This window comes from Danio aesculapii, chromosome 7 (genome assembly GCF_903798145.1).
Source record: "Danio aesculapii chromosome 7, fDanAes4.1, whole genome shotgun sequence".
NCBI classification, from domain to species: Eukaryota; Metazoa; Chordata; class Actinopteri; order Cypriniformes; family Danionidae; genus Danio; species Danio aesculapii.
The window spans coordinates 17,398,160-17,425,829 of NC_079441.1; the positions used below are offsets into that span (position 1 = coordinate 17,398,160).

At 33.0% G+C, this 27,670-nt stretch overlaps 1 protein-coding gene across 2 annotated transcripts in view; it reads right to left on the reverse strand.

The window, feature by feature from the left end:
- dock11 (dedicator of cytokinesis 11) overlaps window positions 1-27,670 on the reverse strand; it is a 173,570-nt gene that overhangs the window by 97,385 nt on the left and 48,515 nt on the right. For both annotated transcript variants that reach the window (XM_056461155.1, XM_056461154.1), the window contains exons 14-28: window positions 26,222-26,304; window positions 25,896-26,018; window positions 23,350-23,426; window positions 20,491-20,675; window positions 17,670-17,735; window positions 17,450-17,542; window positions 15,562-15,685; window positions 13,242-13,363; window positions 12,997-13,080; window positions 12,794-12,883; window positions 10,985-11,106; window positions 10,155-10,224; window positions 8,052-8,177; window positions 6,095-6,166; window positions 5,084-5,230 (exon numbers count right to left, since the gene is read on the reverse strand). In XM_056461155.1, coding sequence (XP_056317130.1) covers window positions 5,084-5,230; window positions 6,095-6,166; window positions 8,052-8,177; window positions 10,155-10,224; window positions 10,985-11,106; window positions 12,794-12,883; window positions 12,997-13,080; window positions 13,242-13,363; window positions 15,562-15,685; window positions 17,450-17,542; window positions 17,670-17,735; window positions 20,491-20,675; window positions 23,350-23,426; window positions 25,896-26,018; window positions 26,222-26,304 — 1,584 coding nt within the window. The remainder of the gene's footprint in view (window positions 1-5,083; window positions 5,231-6,094; window positions 6,167-8,051; window positions 8,178-10,154; window positions 10,225-10,984; window positions 11,107-12,793; window positions 12,884-12,996; window positions 13,081-13,241; window positions 13,364-15,561; window positions 15,686-17,449; window positions 17,543-17,669; window positions 17,736-20,490; window positions 20,676-23,349; window positions 23,427-25,895; window positions 26,019-26,221; window positions 26,305-27,670) is intronic.

Consider the following 27,670-nt stretch of genomic DNA (forward strand, 5'->3'; position numbering starts at 1 on the left):
GGAGGAAAGTTTAATCAGAACAACATAGTGCCATGAAATTGCATGAAAGTACATGGGGAAAATTAAATTAAATTAAATTAAATTAAATTAAATTAAATTAAATTAAATTAAATTAAATTAAATTAAATTAAATTAATGTTAAATAATATAAAATACAAATAATATAAAATACAAAATTAAAACAAAAATAAAATTATAAAATAATTAATTAAAATAAAATAAAATAAAGTCAAATAATATAAAATACAAAAATTAAAACAAAAATTTAATTATAAAATAAAATACATTTCAATTAAATAAATTAAATATAAATAAATTTAAAGTGTCAAAAATTATAAAATACAAAAATTAAAACAAAAATAAAATAATAAAATAAAATAAATAAAAATAAAATAAAATGTCAAATAATATAAAATACAAAAAATTAAAACAAAAACAAAATTAAAAAATAAAAATATATAAAGATGGCTTAAGTTAATTTTGTCAAAAATCAATAAAATAATAAAACATGACAAAAATAAAACAAAGAAAATGCACTAATAAAATTACAATAAATTAAAATACAATGATTTACAAGTATATTACAATAAATGTACATAGAGAATAACGCAAACTTAAAACAACTTAACACATTTTTTTTTTTACCTCACTTTAACTTTTTATTATAATATCCATAATTAAAGATTATTAACTGCTAGCACCTACTGAAAGCAGAAAACTATAAATACAAGTAACACCTTATTTTCAGATGTCCTTGTAACCCAGGGATGTCAAACTCAATTGCTGGAGGGCCGCAACCCTGCACAGTTTAGTTCCAACACTGCTCCAACATACTTACCTGTAGGTTTCAAACAAGCCTGAACGACTCAATTAGTTTGATCAGGTTTGTTTAGTCAGGGTTGGAATTAAAGTGTGCAGGGCTGCAGCCCTCCAGGAATTGAGTTTGACATCCCTGTTGTAACCCATTACATGCACATTTGCATAATTGCTATCAATAACCCTGAACCAAACCCTTAAACAAACCCTAACCTTATAGTAAGTATTTACTATGACCTTAATTTATGCTGTGACAAGGATGCCTTAATAAAAAGCATAACTAAAAACCACTTACAAGCCCAAAACACATTTTAATAGATCAACTTTCTATTATAGTACAGGTGAATTGTTAATATTAGTACTGTTTTACCATAAAAAAAGGAATCATCAACCTCACACGTATCATTTGAGTGTAGTTATTAATGTGAATGGCATCTGAAAGCTGATTAAATGTGAAAGTTCAACATAAGTTTAAATACTTCAGATATCAGTCTGACATTCATTAGCAAATTCTAATAAAAACTAAATACATAAGATAATGAAAGGTAAACAATTGAAATGTGTCTTCAATCCAAACCAGATTCCAGTGAAGCATTCAAGTGCTGAAGACATTTTACACGTACATGGAAAATTATGAGTTTCCATTTCATTGTTAATGAGGCAGATGGAAAAAAAACAAGGGCGGTGCCCGGTGTTCAACTAAATATTCTGCCATTCTGTCATGCGAGACTTTGAATGGCACAAACCACACAAGATGCTTTCATGGCTGAGGATTTACTGATCAATCAGAGATCATGATTAGATTTTCAAATCAGTGAAACACAATGGAAAAAAATCTGATTTTGCAGAACATAAACAGAATAGGCATAACAATACGATAATTCCCAGCCTATACAGTAGCAATGAGTGTGTCTGACAACCAAATTGTTTCACTTGTGGCATTTACAGGGTACTATATACTCTCATAGAGCAGGATGTCGCTGTTAGAATGGAAAGAACTGCAGATTTATAAGTGTTTGATGAAAAGGCAAACTGTGTAGCTGGACCGCCATCTCTGAACTACTGGGTTGTTCATTGAATATATCGAAAGTGGTGCAGAGATGGCCAAATAATGAATGCAAGTAGACAACAAATAGACTGTTTAGCATTGATCAAAGCAAGTGCAGGCCCACAGTGCAACAAATCACCAGCAGTTACAACAATGGTGACCAGGGCAATGTGTGACAACACACAGTTTATTACAGACTTCAGTGTCTGATCCAGCTGGGTCCTAACTGTACACTAGGGCTGGGGGGAATGACCAAAATTCTATTTAATGGTATGTGTAATAATTTTATTTCCCATTGCTCAGCATAAATGAATACACCTCTCAAAGATATCTCTTTTAAGCTTATATTTTTTATAGGATGTTTTACTATAATTTATTTGTGTATATAAATTAGATTAGTCAATACTGAAGTCAAAACTGGAACTAATCGAACTAAAAAAAACTTAAGATCACAGTCCAAAAATTTGTAAAGCCAAATTAATATGTTGGGGGAAATATTAAATCAAAAGAAACTTAAGAAATATAAAATTTAGTTCTGTAGTTTGCAATAACTTGATTGAATTTAAATATATTATCTTGCTATATATTAGTGGAATAATAAAACTGTTTTGTGTAATATACAAAAGACACTGTTCTCATTTATGCTGAGTACTGTATTTCACAATATAGTTATTTAAATAGGTAGATATTACACACACACATGCACATACACGCACACACAAATCAACAAAAGGGTTATAATAAATGTACTTGAACACTTCAGAAATGAAAATGATTTTTTAAATTCTTTTTTTGGAATATGTTATATATACACAGTATGCACAAAAATAGATTTCTGCTGACACTTTTAAACTCTTTTGGTTGAGCTGATGCTGATTTATTTTCAGTGTTAAATTAGTTTCATTTAGAGTGCGGTTTCAGATTTTTATTCTCCACGTGAAGTTTTGTGCAAAGTGGATCTTTATCAGGATACTTTAATAAAGAGAACATACAAAAACAGCATTTATTTGAAGTAGAACTATTTTGTAACATCATGATCCAGACCCCCTAGTTTTTCACGATTTTTTTTTTTTTTGAGATTTTTACAAATGGCTGATTTTGTGGTGGTAATTCCCAGAAATTTGCGAACAATTTTGTGATAAAAAAATATGGAAATATAAAAAAATTATACACACACATATATAATATAATGTCACACATCAAATCATCACACATGCAGTCGAAGTCAGGAATATTAGCCCCCCTGAATTATTAGCCCCCGTTTATTTTTCCCCCCCAATTTCTGCTTAACGAAAACAAGGTTTTTTTTCAACACATTTCTAAACATAATAGTTTCAATAACTCATTTCTAATAACTGATTTATTTTATAAGAACAGAAAATAATATTTGACAAGATATTTTTCAAGATACTTCTATACAGCTTAAAGTGACATTTAAAGGCTTAACTGGGTTAATTAGGCAGGTCAGGGTAATTAGGTAAGTTATTGTATATTGATGGTTTGTTCTGTAGACTTTTAAAAAACAAATATAGCTTAAAGGGGCTAATAATTTTGACCTTAAAATGGTTCATAAAAATTGAAAACTGCTTTTATTCTAACCTATATTAAACAAATAAGACTTTCTCCAGAAGAAAAAATATTATCAGACATACTGTGAAAATGTCCTTGCTCTGTTAAACATCATTTGGGAAATATTAAAAAATTAAATAAATAAAAATCAAAGGGGGGCTAATAATTCTGACTTCAACTGTTTATACAATAATCTCACAAATCATAAATATAAAGCTTCTTTAATTTGGTCTCTCAAATCTAAAACGGTAAGGATTAAGCCAAAGGAAGGTTGTATAACTCTTATTTTTGTCCATGAACTTACTTTTTCATTCTCTGAGATTTCACTCTCTGGAGCATCTGACATCATGTACCTCACACATAGGAAATGTATTAGGGCTTCCCCTATCGTAATACACCTAAAATACGGAAGGTGAATGCGCAGGTGAAACGTCAGTTTTCGGAGACACTGAAATACATCACGTGCGCTGCATATGCAACGTCTAAAAGTCATTTAAAACTATTAATTCCAAACTGAAATAAATCTAATTTGATTATATGGTTTGGAATTGGACGTTTTATAAGATTATTTACATTTTTGCGATTATTTTGCGTTTAATTAAGAATATTGCAGGATCGTCAAAAATGTGAGACTTTTTGTTGATTTTGCGTTAGATTCAGCGATTGCGGAATCGAGAAACACTAGGGGGTCTGTTAAATATATTAGTGGCTTTTTTGTTCAATTTAATACATCAATAGTTATAATAATTAGTAATAGTTAGTAATATAATAATTAGCAAGTTAGTAATAATTTCTTAATAATTTCTTAATAATAATTTTTCTGCGATATGTATACAGTTTGTCAAGATGTATACTTCATTTGACAAGCATACAGTATACAGTTTGACAAGATGGTTCGATTTGATGGTTTTATGACGGGAATAATCACAATGCAAAAAAAAAAAAAAAAGTCTCATTTCTAGTCCAAATATCTAGAAATTCTTGTAGATCAAGTAAAAAAAAAATGTTTTGTTTCTGCCTTCAGAAAAAATAAGTCAAAATTAGCAAAAAAAATCCCTAAAACAAGCCAAATTATCTACTAAAGGGGTAAAATAATCTTATTTTAACTTTGAAACGTAATGAAATGTAAATTTTTTTTTGCATACATCTTATAATAAATTTAATACAATTAATCTTTGTTAGACCTCCAAAACATACTTTTTTTGTGCCCAAATTCTCTTGAAAGGCTTAGTCTAAGGCCTTAAAACACATGCAAATGATAAACTTTCACTCTGTTATGTTTAAACTTAGCAGTGACTCTACAAACCACATGTGTTCAGAGGCTCCTGGTCAACTATAATTCAGACTCAAATTTGCTGATCTTGCGATAAGACTATTGCAGATGCACATTGTGATTTTAATGATGAAACATTATATTGTGCAGAATAAATATTATTTATTTTAGCCCTTTTTGTTGATTTTTTTTGTGTGGCATATCTACATATTTAATTAACTATAAATATAAAATAACTACACATGTAAACATTTCATTACCAAGAGTTTAAAGTGACGTTTATCACGTCAACCTAAAAAGGCGCACAGTATAAAAACCCCTAACCGTAGCACTAGAGGATGTTAGGCTCAATCTTAAAATCCAGTGTAAGGCCTGACCTTAATGAAGCAGGCCAGGCTGAAGTTGACACAGCGAGCCTCCTCTGGAATCTCCACATAGCGGATGGTGATGTGCGGCATTATGGACAACAGCAGACACTGCAGGGCCTGCTGGAAAGACTCTGGAAACCTCTGTGCTCGTGGCATCTGTAGTACACGCAGATTCACTTTATTAGCCATCACATATCAATGCCATTAACACAGCACAGTTTCACTAGTAACAGTAAATTAATTTCAGCTCTATTATACGCAACTTACGACTCAATTTCAGCTTTCAATACAACAGGCTATGCCAAAACACATAAACTAATTTTAGGCTTGTGATTGTGTGCTATGTAATTGAGGTAAAGGCATGTTTGAACATCAGACACACACCGACTCCTGAACAACATGACTAAGACATGGTTTCTGTTATGCAAATAGGACCGGTGGTGTGTTTTAATATGTTTGAACATGTTTGAAATAGGCTGAAGGAAAGCTGAAGCTGGTAAACACACATCACGTGCAAAAAAAGGTAAGAACTCTGGCAACAGTAGAGTGGCGCTTCAGTGTTCGGTGTTTATAAGGGTGTGAGGTTTTTTTTTTACCTTTGATCATTCACTTTATGAAGAATGAGGAAGTTAAACCGCAATCTATGGTCAAATGCTAAAAGATAAATAATAATAAAAATAAAAAACATCCTTTCCCAAAACTGGGTTGCGGCTAGAAGGGCATCCGCTGCATAAAACATATGCCGGAATAGTTGTCGGTTCATTCCGCTGTGGTGACTCCTGATAAATAAGGGACTAAATCGAAGGAAAATTGATGAATGTAAAAAACATCCAGCTTGGCAGCTAAGGGATGGATATTTACATCCAGCTACTTTGCGTTTATTCATTTATTTATTCTTTTTTTACTGATGATAACGATGATGATGAAAAGGAAGTGAAAGGTAAACAGATAACAAATGCTAATATTATTCTAAAATTAAGTGCTTAATATCAGTAAAAATTGAAGTTAAACAACGCTTACTTTTATTCTATTGCCATCCTGGAGGTATTGAGCCATTGATCTGGCCATGGTCTCAAAGAAGAACCAGGAATACTGCAGTACAGGAAAGAGAAAGGAAAATTATTTAACACAGTGGCAATGAGGAATGCCATAATGCATAGTTTAAATATACCACAAAAAAACTACAAATCAAATTACACATCAGCAGAAAAGTTTAGAAGTTTTTTTACAATGATTAATATTATTAAAATGTCTTTAATATTCACCTTTTGATAATAAAGAAAATGTTATTACAATATTACTATTATTAATATTACTGCTACAATACATCAATATTATTATTGTTACACAATATTATTACAATTTGAAACACTTACTATATATATATATATATATATATATATATATATATATATATATATATATATATATATATATATATATATATATATATATATATAATTATGAGCAGATAAAGCATCTAATTTTAATGATGTTCAATTACCTTTTGTAAATATTATAATGTGAAAATATGGGAAAAACTATTTTTGCAAGATAGGAATGTTCTCCCATTTACAATATGCGGTTTGTTAGCAGTCAATTTAGCATAAAAGGGTCTAAATAGATTATTATCAGTGTTGAAAACATGGTTGATGCTTGATATACGTGGAGAGTGTGATACTTTTTTCAAGATGAATATTATATGAATTAATAATATATTAATTAAGGAATAATTAATGAATAAATAGTGATATATTATACATGAATAATATATAAATATCAAGTAAAAAAAAGATTAGAAATCTTATATTCTTATACAAGTATAAGATCATATCTTTTTATACCTTATAGATGTCTTATACCTTATAGATGTCATATATATATATATATATATATATATATATATATATATATATATATATATATATATATATATATATATATTTATTTATTTATTTATTTATGTGAAAGTCATTACTGAAACTTATAATGTGACTATAAAAAAATTCTGTAATAATTATAATTATGTTCCCATTACTTCTTAAATAGATCAAAATAGTAATATAATAAAACAATTCTTGTGGAGTAACATATCGTAATATTTGTATAATATAAACTAGCTGATATTTAGCCATACCATATTGGTATTTCGTAACATCTAGTTTTATAAGGTGGGTTGTTAGCCCAACGCTCAACCGCCAACCTGGAGGACCAGGACATACACACATACACTGCGGACAAACGGACAATTTAGTTCACCCAATTCACCTATAGCGCATGTCTTTGGACTGTGGTGGAAACTGGAGCACCCGGACGAAACCCACGCCAACACAGGGAGAACATGCAAACTTCACACAGAAATGCCAACTGGCCCAGCTGGGGCTCGAAGCAGTGACCTTCTTGCTGTGAGGCAACAGCACTATCTACTGTGCTACCGTGTCGCCCATAGAAATATATAATATCCCAAATAAATCATTATACTAATGTTTACCATATAGGATCACTGAAAAGTTGTAAATGTGCACCACACCAAACAATATATAAATATATACGGCCACCGCCACAACTAAAGCAAAAACAATACAGTAATTCAACCACACTATAAGACAATCTTTGAAACCAGGTGCAGTCAAATGAGAACTCAGAAACCATAATGTGTAAAACCAACTTCCCTAAAATTCAGTACTAAAAATTCCCTGAGCAAAGAAATATCCAGGAATCTCCTTGACTAGGACAAGACCATGTGAGAGAAAGTGGGTATAATGAATGAACTATACAGAGTACGAAAGTAATAATAGTAAAGCAAACTGGTTCTTGTGTGTGAATGATGATGATGATCATTTCTTTGGAAACCACCTCCCAATTCCAAAGAAGTTACTCAAACATTAAACCTCTGAAGTGACTCAGGAGAGCAGAAAATAGCCCAACAGCGCCATCTGCTGTGCACAGACAGAGTGTAAGCGAATGTTTTGGTCACCTTGAGGAGTTTGTTGCAGGTGTTGATATCTGCAGTTTGTTTGAGGATGACAGTCACAGCCGTAGCCAAAACTTCATGTGTCGTCACTGAGTTTTCGGAACTTGCGTTGTTGATACGAAACACATACTGCAAAGGAAATGTTGCTTTTGTTTGGAAAGATTCATCCAATGTTTTAAAAACACTGTTAACAAAATCTAGCAATGCTGTATTAATGACAAAAGCAGTTTCCATCTAATGTTGTGAAATTGAAAAGCTTTCAGAATGCTGTTTGAAATATTGGTCTACAAGTTTGTTCAGTTACGCAATTATATGATCTGTTGAGGCAAAATCACACGAGTATTTTTATTTTTTTTGGTGTTGAGCATCACGAATTGATGCTATAATTGTGTCTCCAGTTTCATGTATTACTTCTTATTCATTAAAAACATTCGGCCGCAGTTTAGCACATAAATTGCACATAACACAACACATAACAGTGCTCAGCATAAATGAGTAAACCCCATATTGAAAATGAATATTTTCATCCATGTCTCAGTGAATATTGGTCATATATTTTGGTGCGTTTGAACAAAACAGATTTATTAAACACAGATTGTCACCAAACATCTTTAGAATTAGAAAATAATGCATTGAAATTCAAAAGAAAATATGACAGATAAAATTATATATTATTTTTTGTTTCTCTTGATTTTTCTCCTTTTTAAATGTTTTATTTAACCCTCTACTGCACGCATTATGATAGATATATAAAAATATATTTGACTGTTTTTCTTTTCTAAGAATGGCTTAACTTGAAGTGCTGTAAAAAAACTGAGGATTTAAGGTACTTTATGATATTTTGTCATATGGTAACAACGTCCAATAGTGGATCTAACTTCAGGAATTTCAAATATAGAACTTCCCTTATAACTAATAATTTTGTTGTCTGAAATGATTTAATTGGTGTTGCAGTATTATTAGCTTTAACACAGAACTTATAAATAACACCTTATACATACTTTCCAACAACTGATTTTCCAACAGCTTTCATTTATTCCATTCTTTTTTGCTGAATATTATTGAAAACAATCATAATATTGCATGATCACAACATACAGTTTGTATAAATATTTCCTCCAGTAAATATTATAATAAATAAATAACAAGTCTAATATATCCAGATGCATTAGAATAATGTAGCTATCAGCTAACAATGATTTTATATTACACTGTATACTACACTACTATGCCTGTCTTATCTGCCTCTGAGCTAACTTAATTGAACTGTCTCCATCACTGCTCTTATCAAATGTCCAATCTGACGTTTCATTTACATTCAGCAACTACTCACAATGAATGCCAGTCTGTCAGAAATCATGCCACAGAAAAACCCTGCACTTTATGTGATCTAACCAAAGCAAATCATTGGCTAAACTAAGGTCCTCTAAAAAAAACAACAAAAAAAAAAAAACATTGATCTTAAAGAAACAGTGGCAGGAAAATAAACATGCATATCATGTTGCATATGGCAACACCATGTGGTAGAGGGTTTTTCCCTGACATAAATTTGGATGCACTCATATTTGGACCGTTATCTGAGAATATTTTGTTAGATTAGCTTCAGATTTGGCTTCAGTGTTGACTAATCTAATGTATATGCACAAATTTAATATTGTTAAGCTTTCTATAGAAAAAAATGTATTTAAAAGATACAGTATATTTGTGAGGGGTGTACATATTTATGCTGAGCAATGCATATAAACAAAGAACAAGACACTATAGCAAATGACAAAAAATGTAATGTTTTAACAGATTTAGCTTCGTCAGCAAATTAATAAAAAATTCTTCAAATTATATTTATATTAATCATAAATGCATTCAAATCAAAACGTATACCTTATGAACTACATTAAAGCATGTAGACAAAAACATATAGTGACATGGCAATCTGTTGCTGATGCATTTTTGCACAAAAAAAATAAAAAAATAACCACAAATAAAATAATTACTATGTTTGGCAGACTTTTTTATCTAACCAAATATTCATTAGGCCTGGCTTTTATTGTTGTCAAGTGGAATCTGTGTTAAAAAACATAGAAATGTGAATTTTATTAAGTGTCATACCTTTAAAAAAGAGCGCAGGTAATGCTCCAGACATTCTTCGTGACACTGAGACACAATGTGAATGATTACACTGTGGGAGAAATACACATCAGTAATGTCAATATGAGGAAACATTTCGACCCTTCACATCATTTCACAAAAACACAACAAATAAAGTATTACAGAAAAAAAGGATTAATGTCCAATACCTTAAAGGTGATGTATGTAAGAATTATTTTAATGCAGAATCACTTATAATACTGTAAAAATATCAGAATAATCCTAAGAATATGTATCGTTATATGCAAGAGTCAGTAAGTATATTGAGGCGTTTGCAAATGTGCTTTATTTGGGTGTCTCCACTAGGTGGCACTAGTGCTTACAAGGCAAAAACTGTATTCATTTAATCACTTATTACCAATTAATACACCAGTTAGCATCAATTTAGCAACTTTTCAGACTTTTTTGGTGTTGCTCAAGATGTTTATAATCTACTACACCTTTAATTTGACCATTTATTCTTTTCTTGTTCCCAATCACAGATATTTTAATGACAGTTTCGGAACTTGTGGGAGTTTATTACATCAGAGAAATGACAACAAATTCACTACACATGATACACTGTATTCAAACAGCAATAAATGTAGTTAAATGGACATGCATACATAGTGCAAATATAAATACCCCTTTATTACTTTATTGATGACGTCAGTGATATGCAAATTGACCTATGATGTAATCTAGCAACATTTAGTGAGTTTTTGGGCAGAGCTTAGTGCCTTTTCATTAGAAATAGTTGGCTGGTTTGCATGCAAAATTGTAACATTTAATGAATCAGGTGGTAATATTACCGTGTGGAATTGACGGCAACATCTTGACCCTCTTTGCTTGCCATATTGAGGACTTCAAATAGTTGAACGAGCACCGTAGGTAGAAACTTGATGACGACCTGAGTCTCGACCGCATGCAGGCACTTGGAGACAAAGAAAGAAAATACAAAACACTATAAAACGCACTGACTACCTTTGGGGTCAGTATTACTTTTCTAAAATTAAATGAATATTTTTGTTCAGGGAAGATACACTTTAATATCAACGATCATATCAATTTATTTAATAAATAAACATATACAAACTTCAGTTGTTTATCTGCTTTCTATTAATCAACCTATGTGAACAAATGTCACAGTTTCCATGGAAATGTTCACTTTTTTAACAATGACTGTGATAATAAATGCTAATTAACATATTCAAATTAAGCTTGGAGATCGGTTTGCAGGCTTGAAGGAAGATCTAAATTAACTTTACCTCAATTCTAGATAATCCTGATTTTACCCAGGAATTGTGGATGATGGTTTTAAATGCTGGTGTAATTGGGGAATTGTAATTTGGGAATTGGAAATACCAATTAGTCAAACATGATTTATCATCAGGAAAGATGTCTGTGGGTTGATTTTATGGGATTGTATGTTCAATCCCATCTTATGATATACAGAGAATTAAAACCAAATTGGAGGAAGAGTTAGATACTGATATTGATCAGGAAACATGGGATGATATTTGGTCTACTGCTAAGAAAATATCAGTTTGTACACATACAGGAGAAATACAATATCAAATAATACATAAACTCCAAATCTCCCCTAACCGCAGACATATGTTTAGCCCTTCTAATTCCCCCATGTGTCTAAAAGGTAAAACAGATATATTTACTTTAACGCATTGTATGTGGTCTTGCAACAGATTGCAAAGGATTTGGTCTTTGGTGCTGGGGGAAATGGAAAAGATCTTTAACATGCAGCTGGATTTTGACCCAGTTTCATTGATTTTGGGTATAACGGATGCATTTTTTCATCAGCTAATAAGAAATTTAATAAAATATCAACCTTTGGCACCAGAAAGAATATTTTACTTAATTGAATTAGTAATAAATCTCCATCACTTAAAGGTTGGCACAAGATTATTTTTGAGTTAATTCCTCTGGAACATCTTACCCATGTTTTACACAAAGTTTGGACTCCAAATTTGCATTATTTGGAACCTAGTCTTTGCCCTATCATGCTAAAAGGAATATTGTAACTGTATTGTTATCTGAAAAATAAGCAATATTTTAGCCCTTTACATATAATCTGAGCTTTTTCTTTTCTTTTTCTTTTATTTCTCTCCATTGTTTTGTGTTGACATTTTTCTTCGCATGTTTTTTTAATTGTATTGTTATGTTTGTATTATTGTGAAAATCCAATAAACATAATTTTTTTTTTTTTAAAGCATTCAAATTAGTTTACCCAAATAAAGTAATGGCTGCTAAAATTCATCTTTGCATTACAGGAATAAAAAAATACATTTGAAGACATATTCAAATAACAAATGGTTAAATTAGAAAGTTCAGTATGTTAAATGTTGGATTAAAGTTAAATTAAAGTTGGATTAAAATGTCTTTCAAAAATATTTGTAAAAATCTTACATTGCATACAAATTTTTTTTAAAATAGCAGTACGCATTTATTCCCAATATGTGCTCCAAACATAACGAGGTTCAACATAATTCACATGATAAAATAATTTGAAATATATATGTTAAAATGCACAATAATTTTGAGCATCAAGTAAATTAGGTAAAGATATCTGCTTCATCCCTTATTGACAGATGTGTAATTCTGACCTTTAGGTATTTGATGAGTTCAGCAGGATTGCCCTGTGATGTTGATCTCATCAGCTGACAGTGCTGGAAGAAATTGTGAAGGTGCAAATCCTGGAGGAGGTGAGTTACAAGCTTTAGTGCTTTTAGTCTACATTATACATGATTATACTTCTCTGTTCAGTACAATGACAAATTAGCTAAACAGTTATTAGATTGAGTGATACCTGAGTGTGAATTGTGGATGCTACATACGCCCGCACTTTGAATAAAGGTTTGGCATTATCCACCCATTTGATGTATGGGAAAACCTGAAAAAACAAACAAACAAACAAACAAACACATAAACAAAAATTGACCATACCAAATCAATCAGATGAACTAGTCAAATGATCAATAAACGAACTTAATCAACAACCTTAAACTTATTTTAAAAACAATTTCTAGTGATAGCTGAAGGGAATGTTTTAACCTTTTTTATGTCTTGGCTTTTGTCACACAAGTAACCAGCAAGCAGATTGGCAGAAACGGGGAGCTGCAGATCTGAGGACTGTATTCTGCCATCCTTCAATAAAGGAGTCCAGCAGTAACCCACTGCCAAAAACAAACAAACAAACAAACAAAGAATAAAGGGGATTATTATGTGAGTTTTTTCTTTGGGTTTCGATTTGTTTTTGCAAAATGAAGCAAAATCTGCTAAGTCAAACCCTTGACTGTAGTTCTCAGTTCTTGTTTTTTTTTCAGAAATGTACATCACAGTATCCCAAATTGTAATAATTCCTGCAGTATTTAATATAATGATACAGTACATATGAAATTTATTCCCCAACTGTGCATTCGCAGACATAACCAACATCAGGTGAACTTGTATGCTTTTACTTCTTAAAGGGATAGTTTAAAACAATTCTGTAAAATTTAAATTCTGTAATCATTTGCTCACCCTTTATAAAAACCTGTAACCATTGAGTTCCAAAGTATTTGTTTTTCCTACTATGGAAGTCAATGGTTACCGGTTTTCAGCTTTCTGATCTGATCTTAAAGCCTTGTCAGTTTAAACTTATAATATAATATATATACATGGTGAGGCACTAAGGCACGCTGCCTGCACCCTCGTGCCAACGCACGCCTCTCACTAGTGCCGATATACAGCCACTTGTGTGATATTGCTTATATATATTTAGAGTTTAAACTGACAAGGCTTTAAGATCAGAATTTTATCAATCAAATTTTCACTTTTCCAGAAATGTTTACTTTTTTAATATAGGTAGGTTTCTGCTATATCTGGCAAAGAAAGAAAGCAAGCAGCCAGGCCATTATAAATAAAAAATTTGCTAATTATCATTTAAAGAGACATGCACCAAAACAGGCAGCTGTAAAACTGAGGTGTTTGTGACAGGGTTAAAAATGTGTGTTCATTTACTTTACCCCTGAGAAATTGTAAATAAGGTAACGATGATGAGAGGTAATGAGAGAATTCTCATCAACTAGATTCATATGAACTTGTGAAAAATGATCATGTCACCTTTAAAGGGCCATAAAACCCTCCTCTTTTAGTTGAAGTCTACCTAAGAATTAAAAAAAAAACGCATCATAATGGGCATGGAGCGGTGCGACCAGAGGGAGGAGTGGGCGTGGCTGGCCGAGTAGGAGAGAAAGAGGGGAGCGAACAACTGTTGTCAGTTGGCTTACAAAATGAGCCTCAAACCATGAAGAGACCCATGATTTTATAGTTTACAAAGTTAAAATGCAAAGAAATAAACAGTAATTTAATGTCCTGCTAAATATATGTTATTCGTAATTTCATATACACACAATCACAATTTATTTCATTACAAAGATTATCATGTTTATATAAACACTATAAATGAGGCGGACTTCTCCTCAATCCCCGGGTCTAAATGCAGACACAGTGGATAGCCTATAGCAGTCCAGCAGGTCTCTTGCCCTGTCTATTCCAACCATTAGTCCTGCCGGTAATCTGGAGGATTTTGAACATATGTGAACACAGCAGCACAGATATAGGCAGTGTGTCTAAATAGGAACGAACTCAACTGATAAAAAAGAAAGTTCACCATTCTCCAATTCTCATACTGCTCTCTCGCTTTGCTGTATCTGCCCTGACAACATTGCGGGGAAAAACATGCAACAAACCCTGTGGATCATGGAAACAACCACATATGACCATTCATGAACGGCTAAATACTGTGTGCCATATGTGGAGTCCGCAGGCTCTATCTCACCCAGTCATTGGGTCTCTCAGCTTGGCAGGTCTACCTGCCTTCGGAAAGCACGTGCTCTCATGAATAATTAAGAAGCAGGCTCTTCTCATAGGATAAGAAAACTCCGCTATAAATAATAATGAGAAACCAATGCATCATCACTTTACTAGTAGATTGGCGCTGTTACCGATTTTGATCCTGCCCCAAAAATTATTTTAAACCCAGAAGATGAAATTAGCCGACAAAAGCTCACAATGATACAGTTTTCCCCACAATTAAAGCTGACAGATGCCAACATTGTCTTAACTGATGCTCAACACACACACACATCTGTTAAAATCTCCAAAAAGTACTCCAGGGTGTCTTTTAAAAAGTTTTAAAAACCTTTAAAAACTTTCACTCAGGGGCAAAAAATCTGCTTTTTAACTTGGAAGAAATGTACTGTATATATATGACATTTATCATGATAATCATTGTTATCAAATGACATGAAAAACATTATTGTGATAACTTTTATGGTAATATCGTCCAGTCCTATTGTGTAGCGTATTCAGCACACAAGCACACACTCACCCAGTGTCTCCACTCCCTCTCTCTTCTTACTGGTGGTTTTGGTGCCAAGGTCACAGCTGATATGGTAAAAAGTAAAGAGAATATGGTGCTTCTCATGGATATGCACAGGAAGCTCGATTTTAATCTGTCGAAGAAAAGAAAATACTTCAATTTCAAACGTAACAAGTTTAATTCAAATCAAGTGTGATAATATCTCATAAGAACAGTGAACAGGGAAACACGTCTTAATGATTACATATGAACAACTTGGAACAATTAATAACACATCTTTACAGTTTTGCTGAATGACTCCATTAAGGTCACACGCTACAGTCAAAAAAAATATTTTCTCATGCACCTGTCGAAGGGATTTTTCTTTCTAATGGAACAAAAACATCCAAAATACACATTAAAAGAGCCTCATTTATATCCCTTTATCAAGTGTGTCTGTAGATTTTCAACAATTACAATAAATTTACAATAACAATAATCTTTAAATTCCAATCTTTAAAAAAAATCTCAGGCAAAGCGCCATAAATCTCATAAATAATATAATTCATATATTTATTCTGATGGTTATTACATTGAGATTTGATCACAAATAAATTGATTGAATAAATGTAATAAAATTTACTTTTTTTGGTTGTTTGCTGTATTCTCTGAATTATGGAGTGATAAAAAGAGATTTCCAAAACCTCCTCAGTAAAAAAAAAACTTTGACTCTTATGTAGTCAAAATTCGTCAAAATTTGACAACTATTACTTTTTTATCCCTATTCTCTTGCAATGTATTACTTTAAGAAGTTTATCAAGCTGATAACGTCATTATACTGTCATCAAGCAAATTACACAATACGTCAATGTCTTGTGACTCATTCAGCTATTGAACTAACAATTAGTCTTTAATATCCCAGCCCGAGGCTTTGGGGAAGCCTAACAGGATTTGTCTCTGGAAGATTCAGATATTCATTCGTTTGCCCTGAGAAAGCCAGTGCTTTGTGCTGTTTATAAATCCGTCTGACCAAAAAAGTTGCATAACATCATGCCTATGATGGTTATAGGTCACAATATTAAACCCAAGACTGTGCTATCATACAGTATTAGGAGCTGTTTTTGTTTTAAGAAATATATAAATTATAATCACAGTTTATATTATTAACAATGTACATTATTATAAATGCATTCAATAATAAAGACTGCAAGGTTTAAAGGTAAATGTGCGATTTTAAAAATGTATGATTACTTACAGTTGAAGTCAGAATTATTAACCCCCCTTTATTTTTTTTTTCCTTTTTAAAATAATTTATAAATGATGTTTAACAGAGCAAGGACATTTTCACAGTATTATTTCTTCTGGAGAAAGTCTTATTTGTTTTATTTCGGCTGGAATACAAGCAGTTTTTGATTCTTAAAAAAATCATTTTAAGGTCAAAATTATTAGCCCCTTTAAGCTATATATTTTTCGATAGTCTACAGAACAAACCATCGTTATACAATAACTTGCCTAATTACCCTAACCTGCCTAGTTAACCTAATTCACCTAGTTAAGCCTTTAAATGTCACTTTAAGCTGTATAGAAGCGTCTTAAAAATATCTAGTCAAATATTATTTACTGTCATCATGGCAAAGATAAAATAAATCAGTTATTAGAAATGAGTTATTAAAACAATTATGTTTAGAAATATGTTGAAAAAAATCTCTCCGTTAAACAGAAATTGGGGAAAAAAATAAACAGGTAAATAATTCTGACTTCAACAGTAAAGCATGTTTTGATCATTATATCTCTTTTGATCATCTACCTATTATATCGTATCAGAATTCAGATTTATTTCAGTAAGATTACGTTGCTGTGTAGTTGATGGGGAAAAATACACTATATGATAATGTGTGTGATGATTTATGAATATTACCTCGTCATAAAACTCTGGAGATTGATTGTGATGCAAAACTGCAGCAAAAGCACTGGTGGTGAATAGTGGATCCCCTGGCTTGCCGTAGATACACTAAAAGCAAAACAGTGGTTTGTAAAATTCACTATACAAATACATTATACTATACTGATTAATAAATATTGAAGAACTGTTGAAATAACATTGATGAATAGCAGATGAATAATGATCACGGATTTACCTTTAGTGGGCTTGATCCTTCCTCATCAGAATCCTTGAACTGAACACACACTGCAATGTTGCGGGCCTTAGGGAAAACACAGACACTTTTCAGACATTATATATAAAATCATATACTAAATGTTTTAACAGACAGTGTAAAAACTGCTGTACCTCTCCTTTAATTAAGGTAGAAAAGATGCAATAAAGCTCATAAAATAAAAAACAAACACCTGAAACGTCTAAACTTTAAAATGTCTTAAATGTAAAACATGAAATAATGTAAGAGTGGCATAATATAGTAAATAGATATTAAATAAATGCTGTTATTTGATTACCAAATATCAAAACCATAATATTTTGCAGTTAAAGCTTCATTTCCATTTACCCCTAAAAAAATGTCACCATGTCATAGTTTCTTGAACATGGTAATGAGTTCACTGTACTCAAATGGCCTCCACAGTCACCAGTCTCAATCCAATAGAGCACCTTTGGGATGTGGTGGAACGAGAGATTCGCATTATGAATGTGCAGCTGACAAATCTGCAGCAACTACGTGATGCTATCACGTCAATATGGACCAAATCTCTAAGGAATATTTCCAGTACCTTGTTGAATCCATGCCATGAAGTATGAAGGGCAGTTTTGAAGGGGGTCCAACCTAGTACTAGTAAGGTGGACCTAATAAAGTGGCCGGTGAGCGTATATGATATTATTATGATATATTCATTCATTCATTCATTTTCTCGTCGGCTTAGTCCCTTTGTTAATCTGGGGTTGCCACAGCGGAATGAACCGCCAACTTATCCAGCACTTTTCACACAGCGGATGCCCTTCCTGCCGCAACCCATCTTTGGGAAACATCCACACACACTCATACACTACGGATAATTTAGCCTACCCAATTCACCTGTACAGCATGTCTTTGGACTGTGGGGGAAACCGGAGCACCCGGAGGAAACCCACGCGAACGCAGGGAGAACATGCAAACTCCACACAGAAATGCTAACTGACCCAGCCGAGGCTCGAACCAGCGACCTTCTTGCTATAAGGCGATAACCTACCTACTGCGCCACTGAGTCGCCTGATATATTCTAATATACTGAAAAATGTATTCACATACTGAAGAATTTTAATTGCAATTAAAATAAACTTTTTTCAATACATAAATGACAAATAAATATGAAATCAAATATACTTAAGTGTTAGATTATGGGACACCTATTACGTACCAATTGTTTTACAATTAGAATCGAATGAAATGAATGAAATGATCAACAGCAAATGAATAAAACTATTTAGCAGTGAGGTTTAGATCTGAGTACATGTTTGGCAGCATCTCTGATTCAGCAGAAAATATACACTGAAAGAGTGTCAGGGCAAACAGCCATTCATTATGAGCTTCTCTGCGGCAGAGGAAGAAACAATTAACCCTGCAGATTGTTTAATAATTCAAAATAAGATCCATTGTGAACCGATTAAAAGCAGAATCCTGGATTGCTTTTCAAGTATGAAATGCGTAGGCAGACATTGTTACTGCTGGAGGAAGCTTGTTGTTGCTTCACCACCCACAGATTCCCTGATCTGCTAATGCACAGGTCCAACCTTAATAGAAAATTATTATTTTAATTAATTTTAAAAAAGTGCAATTGCTACAGTAATTATCGTTAACCATTAGCCATTGACATCCATAGTAGGAACAAACAAAATATACTATGAAAGTCAACAAATACAGGCTTCCAACATTATTCAGTATATCATCCTTTGTGTTCAACAGAAGCAGGAAATTCAAACAGATTTGCAACCTGCGACATTTTAAGCAACTTTCTGTCTTTGATCTACTCCAAAATCAAAAATAGTTTGAGTGTAAATGTAATGTGTGTATTTATATAGCGCATTTTATTGTGTATGGCCATACACCCAAACCGCTTCACAATCATGAGTGGGGTCTCTCCACCCCATCACCAGTGTGCAGCATGCACTTGGATGATGCGACGGCAGCCACAGGACAACGGCACCAGGGCGCTCACCATACACCAGCCATTGGTGGAGTAGAGAGACAGTGATGCAGCAAATTCAGTGGATGAGGATGATTGGGAGGCCATGATGGGTATGGGCCGATGGATGGAATTTGGCCAGGACACCAGGGTTACACCCCTACTCTTTACAAGAAGTGTCATGGGATTTTGGGCTGCAGGTGTGAATCCGTTTTTGAGCAAGTCACTTCAGTCAATGATTCAATAATCCATTCGTAATGATTGTGATTTGCTTTGTTTCATAATGAATCAGGTATTTTGGATGAATCACTTGAAATGAGTAAATTAATCATTAATTAGGACAGGGCCCTGCTGGACCTTGTAGTGTCATATTTATTTATCTTTCTTTATAACGGTCCCAAACTTGTCAAGTTACCAGCACAAAACATTGTGTAAATATTATTATTATTATAAAAAACGAAAGAAAGTTAAAAAAACACCTTATAATGATTCTTGCAAACGGTGTTGTGGATTGTATGATTAACAATAATGTATCTACAAGCAAACTAATGCAGTGTTTCCCAACCCTGTTCCTGGAGGCACACCAAGAGTACATATTTTGGATGTCTCCCCTTTCTGACGCATTAAATTCAGGTTTTGGAGTCTCTTCTAATCTTCTGATGAGTTGATTCAGGTGTGTTTGATTAGGGAGAGGTTGAAAACGTGTACTGTTGGTGTGCCTTCAGGAACAGGGTTGGGAAACACTGAACTAATGTTTATTCATTTCAGCTCTCACAAGAGAACATTTTCTCCAATCCGGTCCATTTTTGAGTTTGATACCCTTGATAGACGTGAGGGGAAACTCACTTTGTCGAAGGCCTTCTGACTGTCATATTTGAGCTGCTGAGGATAGATGTAGAGGTGGTTCTTGTAGATGGTGAACGGGTGGTTGAATCGAGCCTCTTCTGGGACAAACTCCTCCACTTCCACCGACACGCGGTCACACTGATCCGCAAACGGCTTTACAGGAATGTAAGACGACGTAACAGAGTCTGTGAAAATAAAGATATATATGGTTGAAGTCAAAATTATTGGCCATCCTGTGATTTTTTTCTTTTCTAAATATTTCCCAAATGATCTTTAACAGAGCAAGGAATTTTTCACAGTATCTCCTATAATATTTTTTAAAATTAAAACTCGCATATTTTAAATAATATGTCGAAACAGATAAAACTCACATATTTTAAATACGTCGAAACAAGAAAACTCCAATTATATCCATATTTTTATTACATATTTTTATTACTTTAAAAAAAAGACAAGTTTTAAAGAGCCCCTATTGTGGGTTTTTGAAAATGGCACTTCATGTTGTGTGTAACACAGCTCTAAGTGAAATGAGATATCTAGCTAAGGCTTAAATCTGAAAGTGGACAGATTTTTAAAACTATTGATTCATCAAAAAAAAGAGTCGACTCATAGTGGTTAGAATGAATAGTCTACAAAACAAGTCTTTAGCCGTTTTGGCGTAACGTGGCTATGAAACATTAGCGTCGCCCTATTGTTGCATGCGTAAACCCGTGAAATTTAAACCTGCGGCCCCGCCCACTAACACAGCAGCAAATACAAACAGATCCTGAAGTCATCATGAGTCATGAAGATGCTGTGCTTACATGGATATTATTTGAAGTGTGAAGGAAATGGGCGATTAATTCATTAGTTAAAGGAAGGATCAGAAAAGACTATTGATGTATGAGACTTGTGAGACGAATGGACAGACAATACACTAGGGGTGCGTGCAAAATAAGGCCAGTTTATTAGGCACAAAGGCAGCCTGCTGCAGCTGATGAGGAGCTCTGGTGAGGGCTACAACCCCCTGGCTGGAGATGGGATCTCTGTGCAAAGCAGAGTACAGGTAAGCCCTAAGAACATATAACACTTCACGCAAGAGGTGTCACAGCAATGATTGCAAATATAAATGATCTACAGCTGAGAAGGGAGAAAAGCTCCAAAATGAAAGATAATTAATGAAATGTCTCCTTGTTTTCTCTAGCTTGCAAATGATGTATTTAATTGTGTTTTGTTACTTGTAACCGCTTATACTGTATAAGGTTAACTCTTTTTATTCTCATATCGCATCTAATGCCGCATTGAAACGCAACGCGTGCCGCTTTTTTTACAGATTTAAATGCATTTGTGAGCTCGTGTTCCACTGCCGTTTGTCGTTGCTTAGCAATCGTCAGCTGATCCTACACACGTGCAGCGATCAAGGTTCAGAATAGTTTAGCTTTTGCTGCTGTGTGGATTAATACTGAATGTGTATCATAGTTAATAATGGCGCAATATGCTGGTGTTAAACTACACTGCTTTTGGTGGTAAGGTGTCTGAAAGTAAGTTTTACTATGAAGCGTGTTTCGGGCGTCCGCTGCGATCGGATCCTATACCAATGTTGGCGAACCAAGGGTTTGACAAACCACACTGGGCATTTTACGGTCTTGCGCTGAGCGCTGGCGACCAATCACAACAGGCCGTAACAAATTAATCACTGAACGATTCATATGGGAGTCGCTGGGATAATTAGGTAAAAATATATTCATATTATAAGACCATGAAAGTGATTTTTGACCTTGCATGCATATCAGTATGTTGTTGGAGACCCATAAAACCGAAATATGACCCTTTTTAATGTATAATATGGGCTCTTTGAAAACTATAATAAACTAAATGCACAACGTACATTTAGGCATAAATACATGGAGAACTTGAAAACAAATGTTATAGTAAGGATGTAAGGAAGACAATTAAACCACATTGGTAAATGGAGTTAATAATATTTACTTCTGTTAAATGTTTTTTTTTTTTGTTTTGTTTTTTTTAGATGGATCATTGGTTGTAGCAATTGGGTAGCTTTTCATGGACAAAGAAAAATTTAGATCTGTTTAAACATATTTATGACATACAACACCATATTTCAGTGAATTTAAGACTTTTTAAGACCCTGCGGACACCCTGCTAGTAAAATATTATGTTCTGTCATCATGGCAAAGATGAAAGAAATCAGTTAAATTAGAAATTAGTTATCAAAATTATAAAAACATTTTTCCATTAAACAGAAATTGGGGGGAAAATTATACAGGGGGATAATAATTCAGACTTTAACTGTATTTGAAACATTTTCATGAATAATGTGCTTTAATTAATATAGTGAATTTAAAAAAACCTTAAAACTTGAATCATAAGCCAGTTACATAGATTGCAAATGTGATACTCAATTTTTTTTCTGTAAATTATTAAAGTATGTTGCGTTATTTAGTTATTATCAAAAATATAAGAATGCAGCCGTGTTTCAACATGATTTAAATTGATCATCATTATCATCATCATCATAAAGTATGACACCCAGAAAGTGCTATAAATCATGCATTTCATTTTCTTAATTTAACTATAGGCCAAATAAATATATATGAACCAAGTTGTGAGTTGCATTATACTGTAGTATTATTTGCAAGAATGCGCTTTTAGATAAAGCATCAACGAATATTTTAATATGTTTGTACATTTTTATATCTTTTTAAAAATTATTTTATTCATTATATTTTCAGCTTATATTTCGCATAATAAACCCTGCATTGAAGTAAATGCTTCAATGCTTTCTAGATTCAGAAGGTGATCAAACATTCAGTTATCAATTATTAAATGCAAATGGATTAAAACAACAAACAGACTCACTTGACAAGTCTGGAGGTACACATTCAACAGTGATGTTAATTTGTCCAGGGATTATCTGCAGCTTGTTCTTCTCAGGTCTGTGAAAAGAAAACATGTCTCTTAAAATAACACTGTATGCAATAAACTGACTGACAAAGAAATACAAAGTTGATTGATGACAAGGACACATTGTCCTGTCAGTGTACTGTAGTTAGAGAGAGCAAGCAAGGAATTTGTTTTGGCTACAGAAGCTTCCAGTGTACATAAAGTGACAAGTGACAACACGAAAATGAATGTGAAAAAAAGACAACAAACATTAAACAGGAATGCAATTAGTAAAAAGCTCTGGATGTTGAACTGTTGTGCACAGGTTTGTTACAAATATACAAGTTATAAGGTGCTGTGTACAAATTCGTATAGAAAGTATTGCATTGTATATTGTTAGAAGGTGCTGTGTACAAGTGCGTATAAGAAAGTATTGCACATGTTTATTACAAGGCAGGGGAATATTTTACTGTTCATGAGGTAGATGGCCTGAGAAAAGAAACTATTTCTGTGTCTGGCTGTTTTTGTGCTTGGTGCTCTGTAGCGCCGACCAGACAGTGACAGTTCAAACATGAAGTGTGCTGGGTGTGAGGGGTCCAGAATGATTTTGCAAGCCCTTTAACTCAATTCAAGTCACCTTTGTGTCATCCTTTCTATTAAGATACTCCATCTTTGTCACAATCACTGTCGATTTAGACCTTGCAGATCACTGGACAACATGCACTATTACCCGAACTACAATTCTGCCACTGAAATGAACAACAAATCCCATCATTACCGGCACTCACACACCTGGCCCAGATTCCCCCTGATTGCAAACACACAGCTGAAACTTGTTCTGATTACCCAGACTATAAACACAGCACACACAAATCTTTGCTCAGTCTTATGATCTGTAAGTGAGCATTACCGGAGAGCTTTCCTTGTTTTGCCTACAGTGTTTCTGACCTTTGCTTTGTTTTATTGTTTATGTTCTTTTGCCACCTGTCCTGACCATTTGCCTGCTTTTCTGAATACGCTTTGGGTTACCTACATGCTTCTGACTGTTCCTGTTTTGACCTTTGCCTGCCTGACTATTCTGTTTAATAAAGCTGCACGTGGATCCTCATTACATCATCTTACTTCAATCAGTCAGAATACTACAACTATTATAAATAACAAAAAAATGTTTAAATTAAAACTACTGATTTAAAATTAGTTAAACACAATTTTTAAGATGTTTTTACGTTTTTTTTAAGGACAACTTAATTGTTTCATGTTCAATCCCCCAAATTGATACTATTATGTTAACCTAACTCGATTTGTGTTGGGACTATATGAAGGAATTGTGTGGAAACCAGCATTTGTTAGTGTTTTATGTAAATCATACACGATCTAATTACGAGTTACAGTTGCGAAATTACAAAAAATTATTGCTGATTATTGCTTGTTATATTGTCATAATAAATAATAATATTGATTAATAGAACACCTTTGAGAAATGTTTTTGTGTTTGACTAATCTAAACATGTCTGATTGGCCGTTGATGGAATAATAAGCTCAATAGAAATGTGTGTGATTGGTTACAAGGCTCAGTGTTGCGCACACACACACACACACACGCACGCACGCACGCACGCACACGCACGCACGCACGCACACGCACACACACGTACACGTACAGCTAGGACTGGCACGATAAACGATATCATATAAAATCACGATAAAATTTATGTCAATAATGATGATAAGGTTTTGACAATTTTACTCGATATTGATCCTAAGAGCCAATCACACATCATAAATATGTAGGAATCTATAATTGTGTTGATATTAGAGATTCACCGAATTTTTGGCCTCTGAAAATTATCAGCTGAAAATACGTCAGGTTGCATAACCCAGTATTCATCGTTTCACTTTCCCACCAACAGTTCACTTTCCCACCAGCAGTATCCACCTTCAGTCATGGTTGTGATACTCTTTTAAAAGTGAAAGCATTAAAAACCTATATCGAAATATATATTGTTATCATTTAATATAGAAAATAATTATCAAAGATTGCATTTTTGAAATATAACCCAGCTCTACGTACAGCTGTCTTTAATCTTTATGTAAACTTTCCATAGATGTAATGATTTTTATACTGTAAACACTTAATATTCAATCACTCTGCCTCAACCCACCCTTAACCCAACACTGTATTTTGACATTTTCAGAAATCTTTATTTTGTGTGATTTATGAGCAGTTTTCCTCATAGGAACCAAAGAATGTCCCCACTAGGTCAAAATTTACTGACATTTCTATACTTGTGGGGACAATTGCGAAACGTGAGGAATACAAAATACACACCCACACACACACAAACATGTTAAATTAAATCAGATGCAATGAGTGCAAATCATAATATATATCATATCTAATATAAATGAATGCTGTAATGGTAGAATTTATAGTTTTGTCCTATCATCTTCAATTTGTCGGTCATTTTTATTCACTTCTGTGGCACTTTTTAAATTTATTTTTAGTAGATATTATAACTCACTTTTTGAGATCTGTCAACAGTTTGATGAGGTCTTCTGTTGATATCTTGCTACTGTCTTGGCGGTAGAGTGGAGAAAATTTCCCATCCGCGTCTAAAGTGCCTTGGGAATCTTTAAACACCTGCCTAAAGCCACACACACAAGACAAATATCCTCATCAGCAAAAATCAACTTTAAAACACTCAAACATGTAAGAATCATTTACTAGTTGCATATATATTTCCGAAAAGTACTGAATGCGACAAATTAATGTATAACGCACATAATGCTACGTAAAACTGAAAAAATAAATAATTAAAGTGAATGGAGGAGTGATTTTCTGCCTTACTTGGCAGCCCAAGCGAAGGGCATCCGGTATTGGCCCAGCCGTTGGCACGTCTGCTTGGCAGTCTTCAACACTTTCTGTACTGTCTGAGATATAAACACACGGAAATATTCAACACAACATTCTGGAAGCACCTAAATGAGAATTAATAGGACAACTCCTCTGGAAATTAGATAATACAATAAAAAAGCTGATTTATAATAAAATATTATGCTTAATAATCAACAACTGTGTGAATTTGGGAGTGAATTTTTTTGGCCGATTCAGTTTTAACAAACACGTTCCAATACCGATTCTAGTCAAATGCATACATTACTAGCTAGTCTGACAATACGACAATCTTCAAACTTGATTTTCAATATTTCTTTTAACAACAGTAAATTTTATTTAACACATTTTAGAACATATTTATTTAATAAACTTAACAAACAAAGGCAGTGCTGTTACTATATGTACATTATGCATTTTGCTCATTTTAACCCAAAGTTGGATCTGTCCATAAATTGAAATGAAAAATATTGCAGCCTGTACTCCTCTTCATTATTATTGCAGATAACTTCAAATTAATCCAATATTGGACAATAAATATTGGCAGCCTATACATCAGCGCATCCCTAGATAAAATGCATCCAAGAGAGGAGTACATGATGCAATATGTTTCAATTCAATTTATAGACAAACCAAACTTTTGGGTTAAAATGTGTCATTTAAATTTAATTGAAAAAATATGTCCAATGTTGGGTTTGTCCAAACCCAGCAATTTTTTGAGTGTATAAAGACGTAGTTAGAACGACCCTATAATTTTAAATATACTTACAAATTCAAAATAAAATGTAGTTTTATTTTATTGAATTTAAAATATAGTTAAATAATGTTGTAAAAGCGGGAGTGCAAAAATCTTGAATATATATCCCAAATATTGATTTTACGCAACTAAACTAATTAGTGAATAAACTATACTAAAGTGAATAATAAGTTACATTTTAGACTAAAGATAGTCTATTATTTTCCATTTCAACAATGAAAATGGTTTCAAACAATTCCACAGATGAACATTTGTGCATCTCAGGGCAACAATGTGTCGTTTTGCTGATGAACAAGGGCATTTAGTACTTTTTCAGTGCTTTACAGTTGGAGTTAAACCAGTAGTTTATCTTGCTGTTGGGTTAGGCTGTTTTATGACATCTGGCCTTTTTTAAAATAACAAAAATAAAAAATAACACATTTATAAATTAAAAAAAGATTTGTTACTGTCAATGCATATAATCCGCCAAGTACCGATGTCTCTGTTTTTGGCCAATTGTTGTGTTGATATGTTATCATACAAATCTGCTGCTGTGTTTACTTACATTTTCAAGTAACATATAAACCTCAAAAACACATCTTTATGAAGTGTTTGAATAAAACATACAAACTAAAATGAGTAAAATGTACTTGTATGCACAATGAACT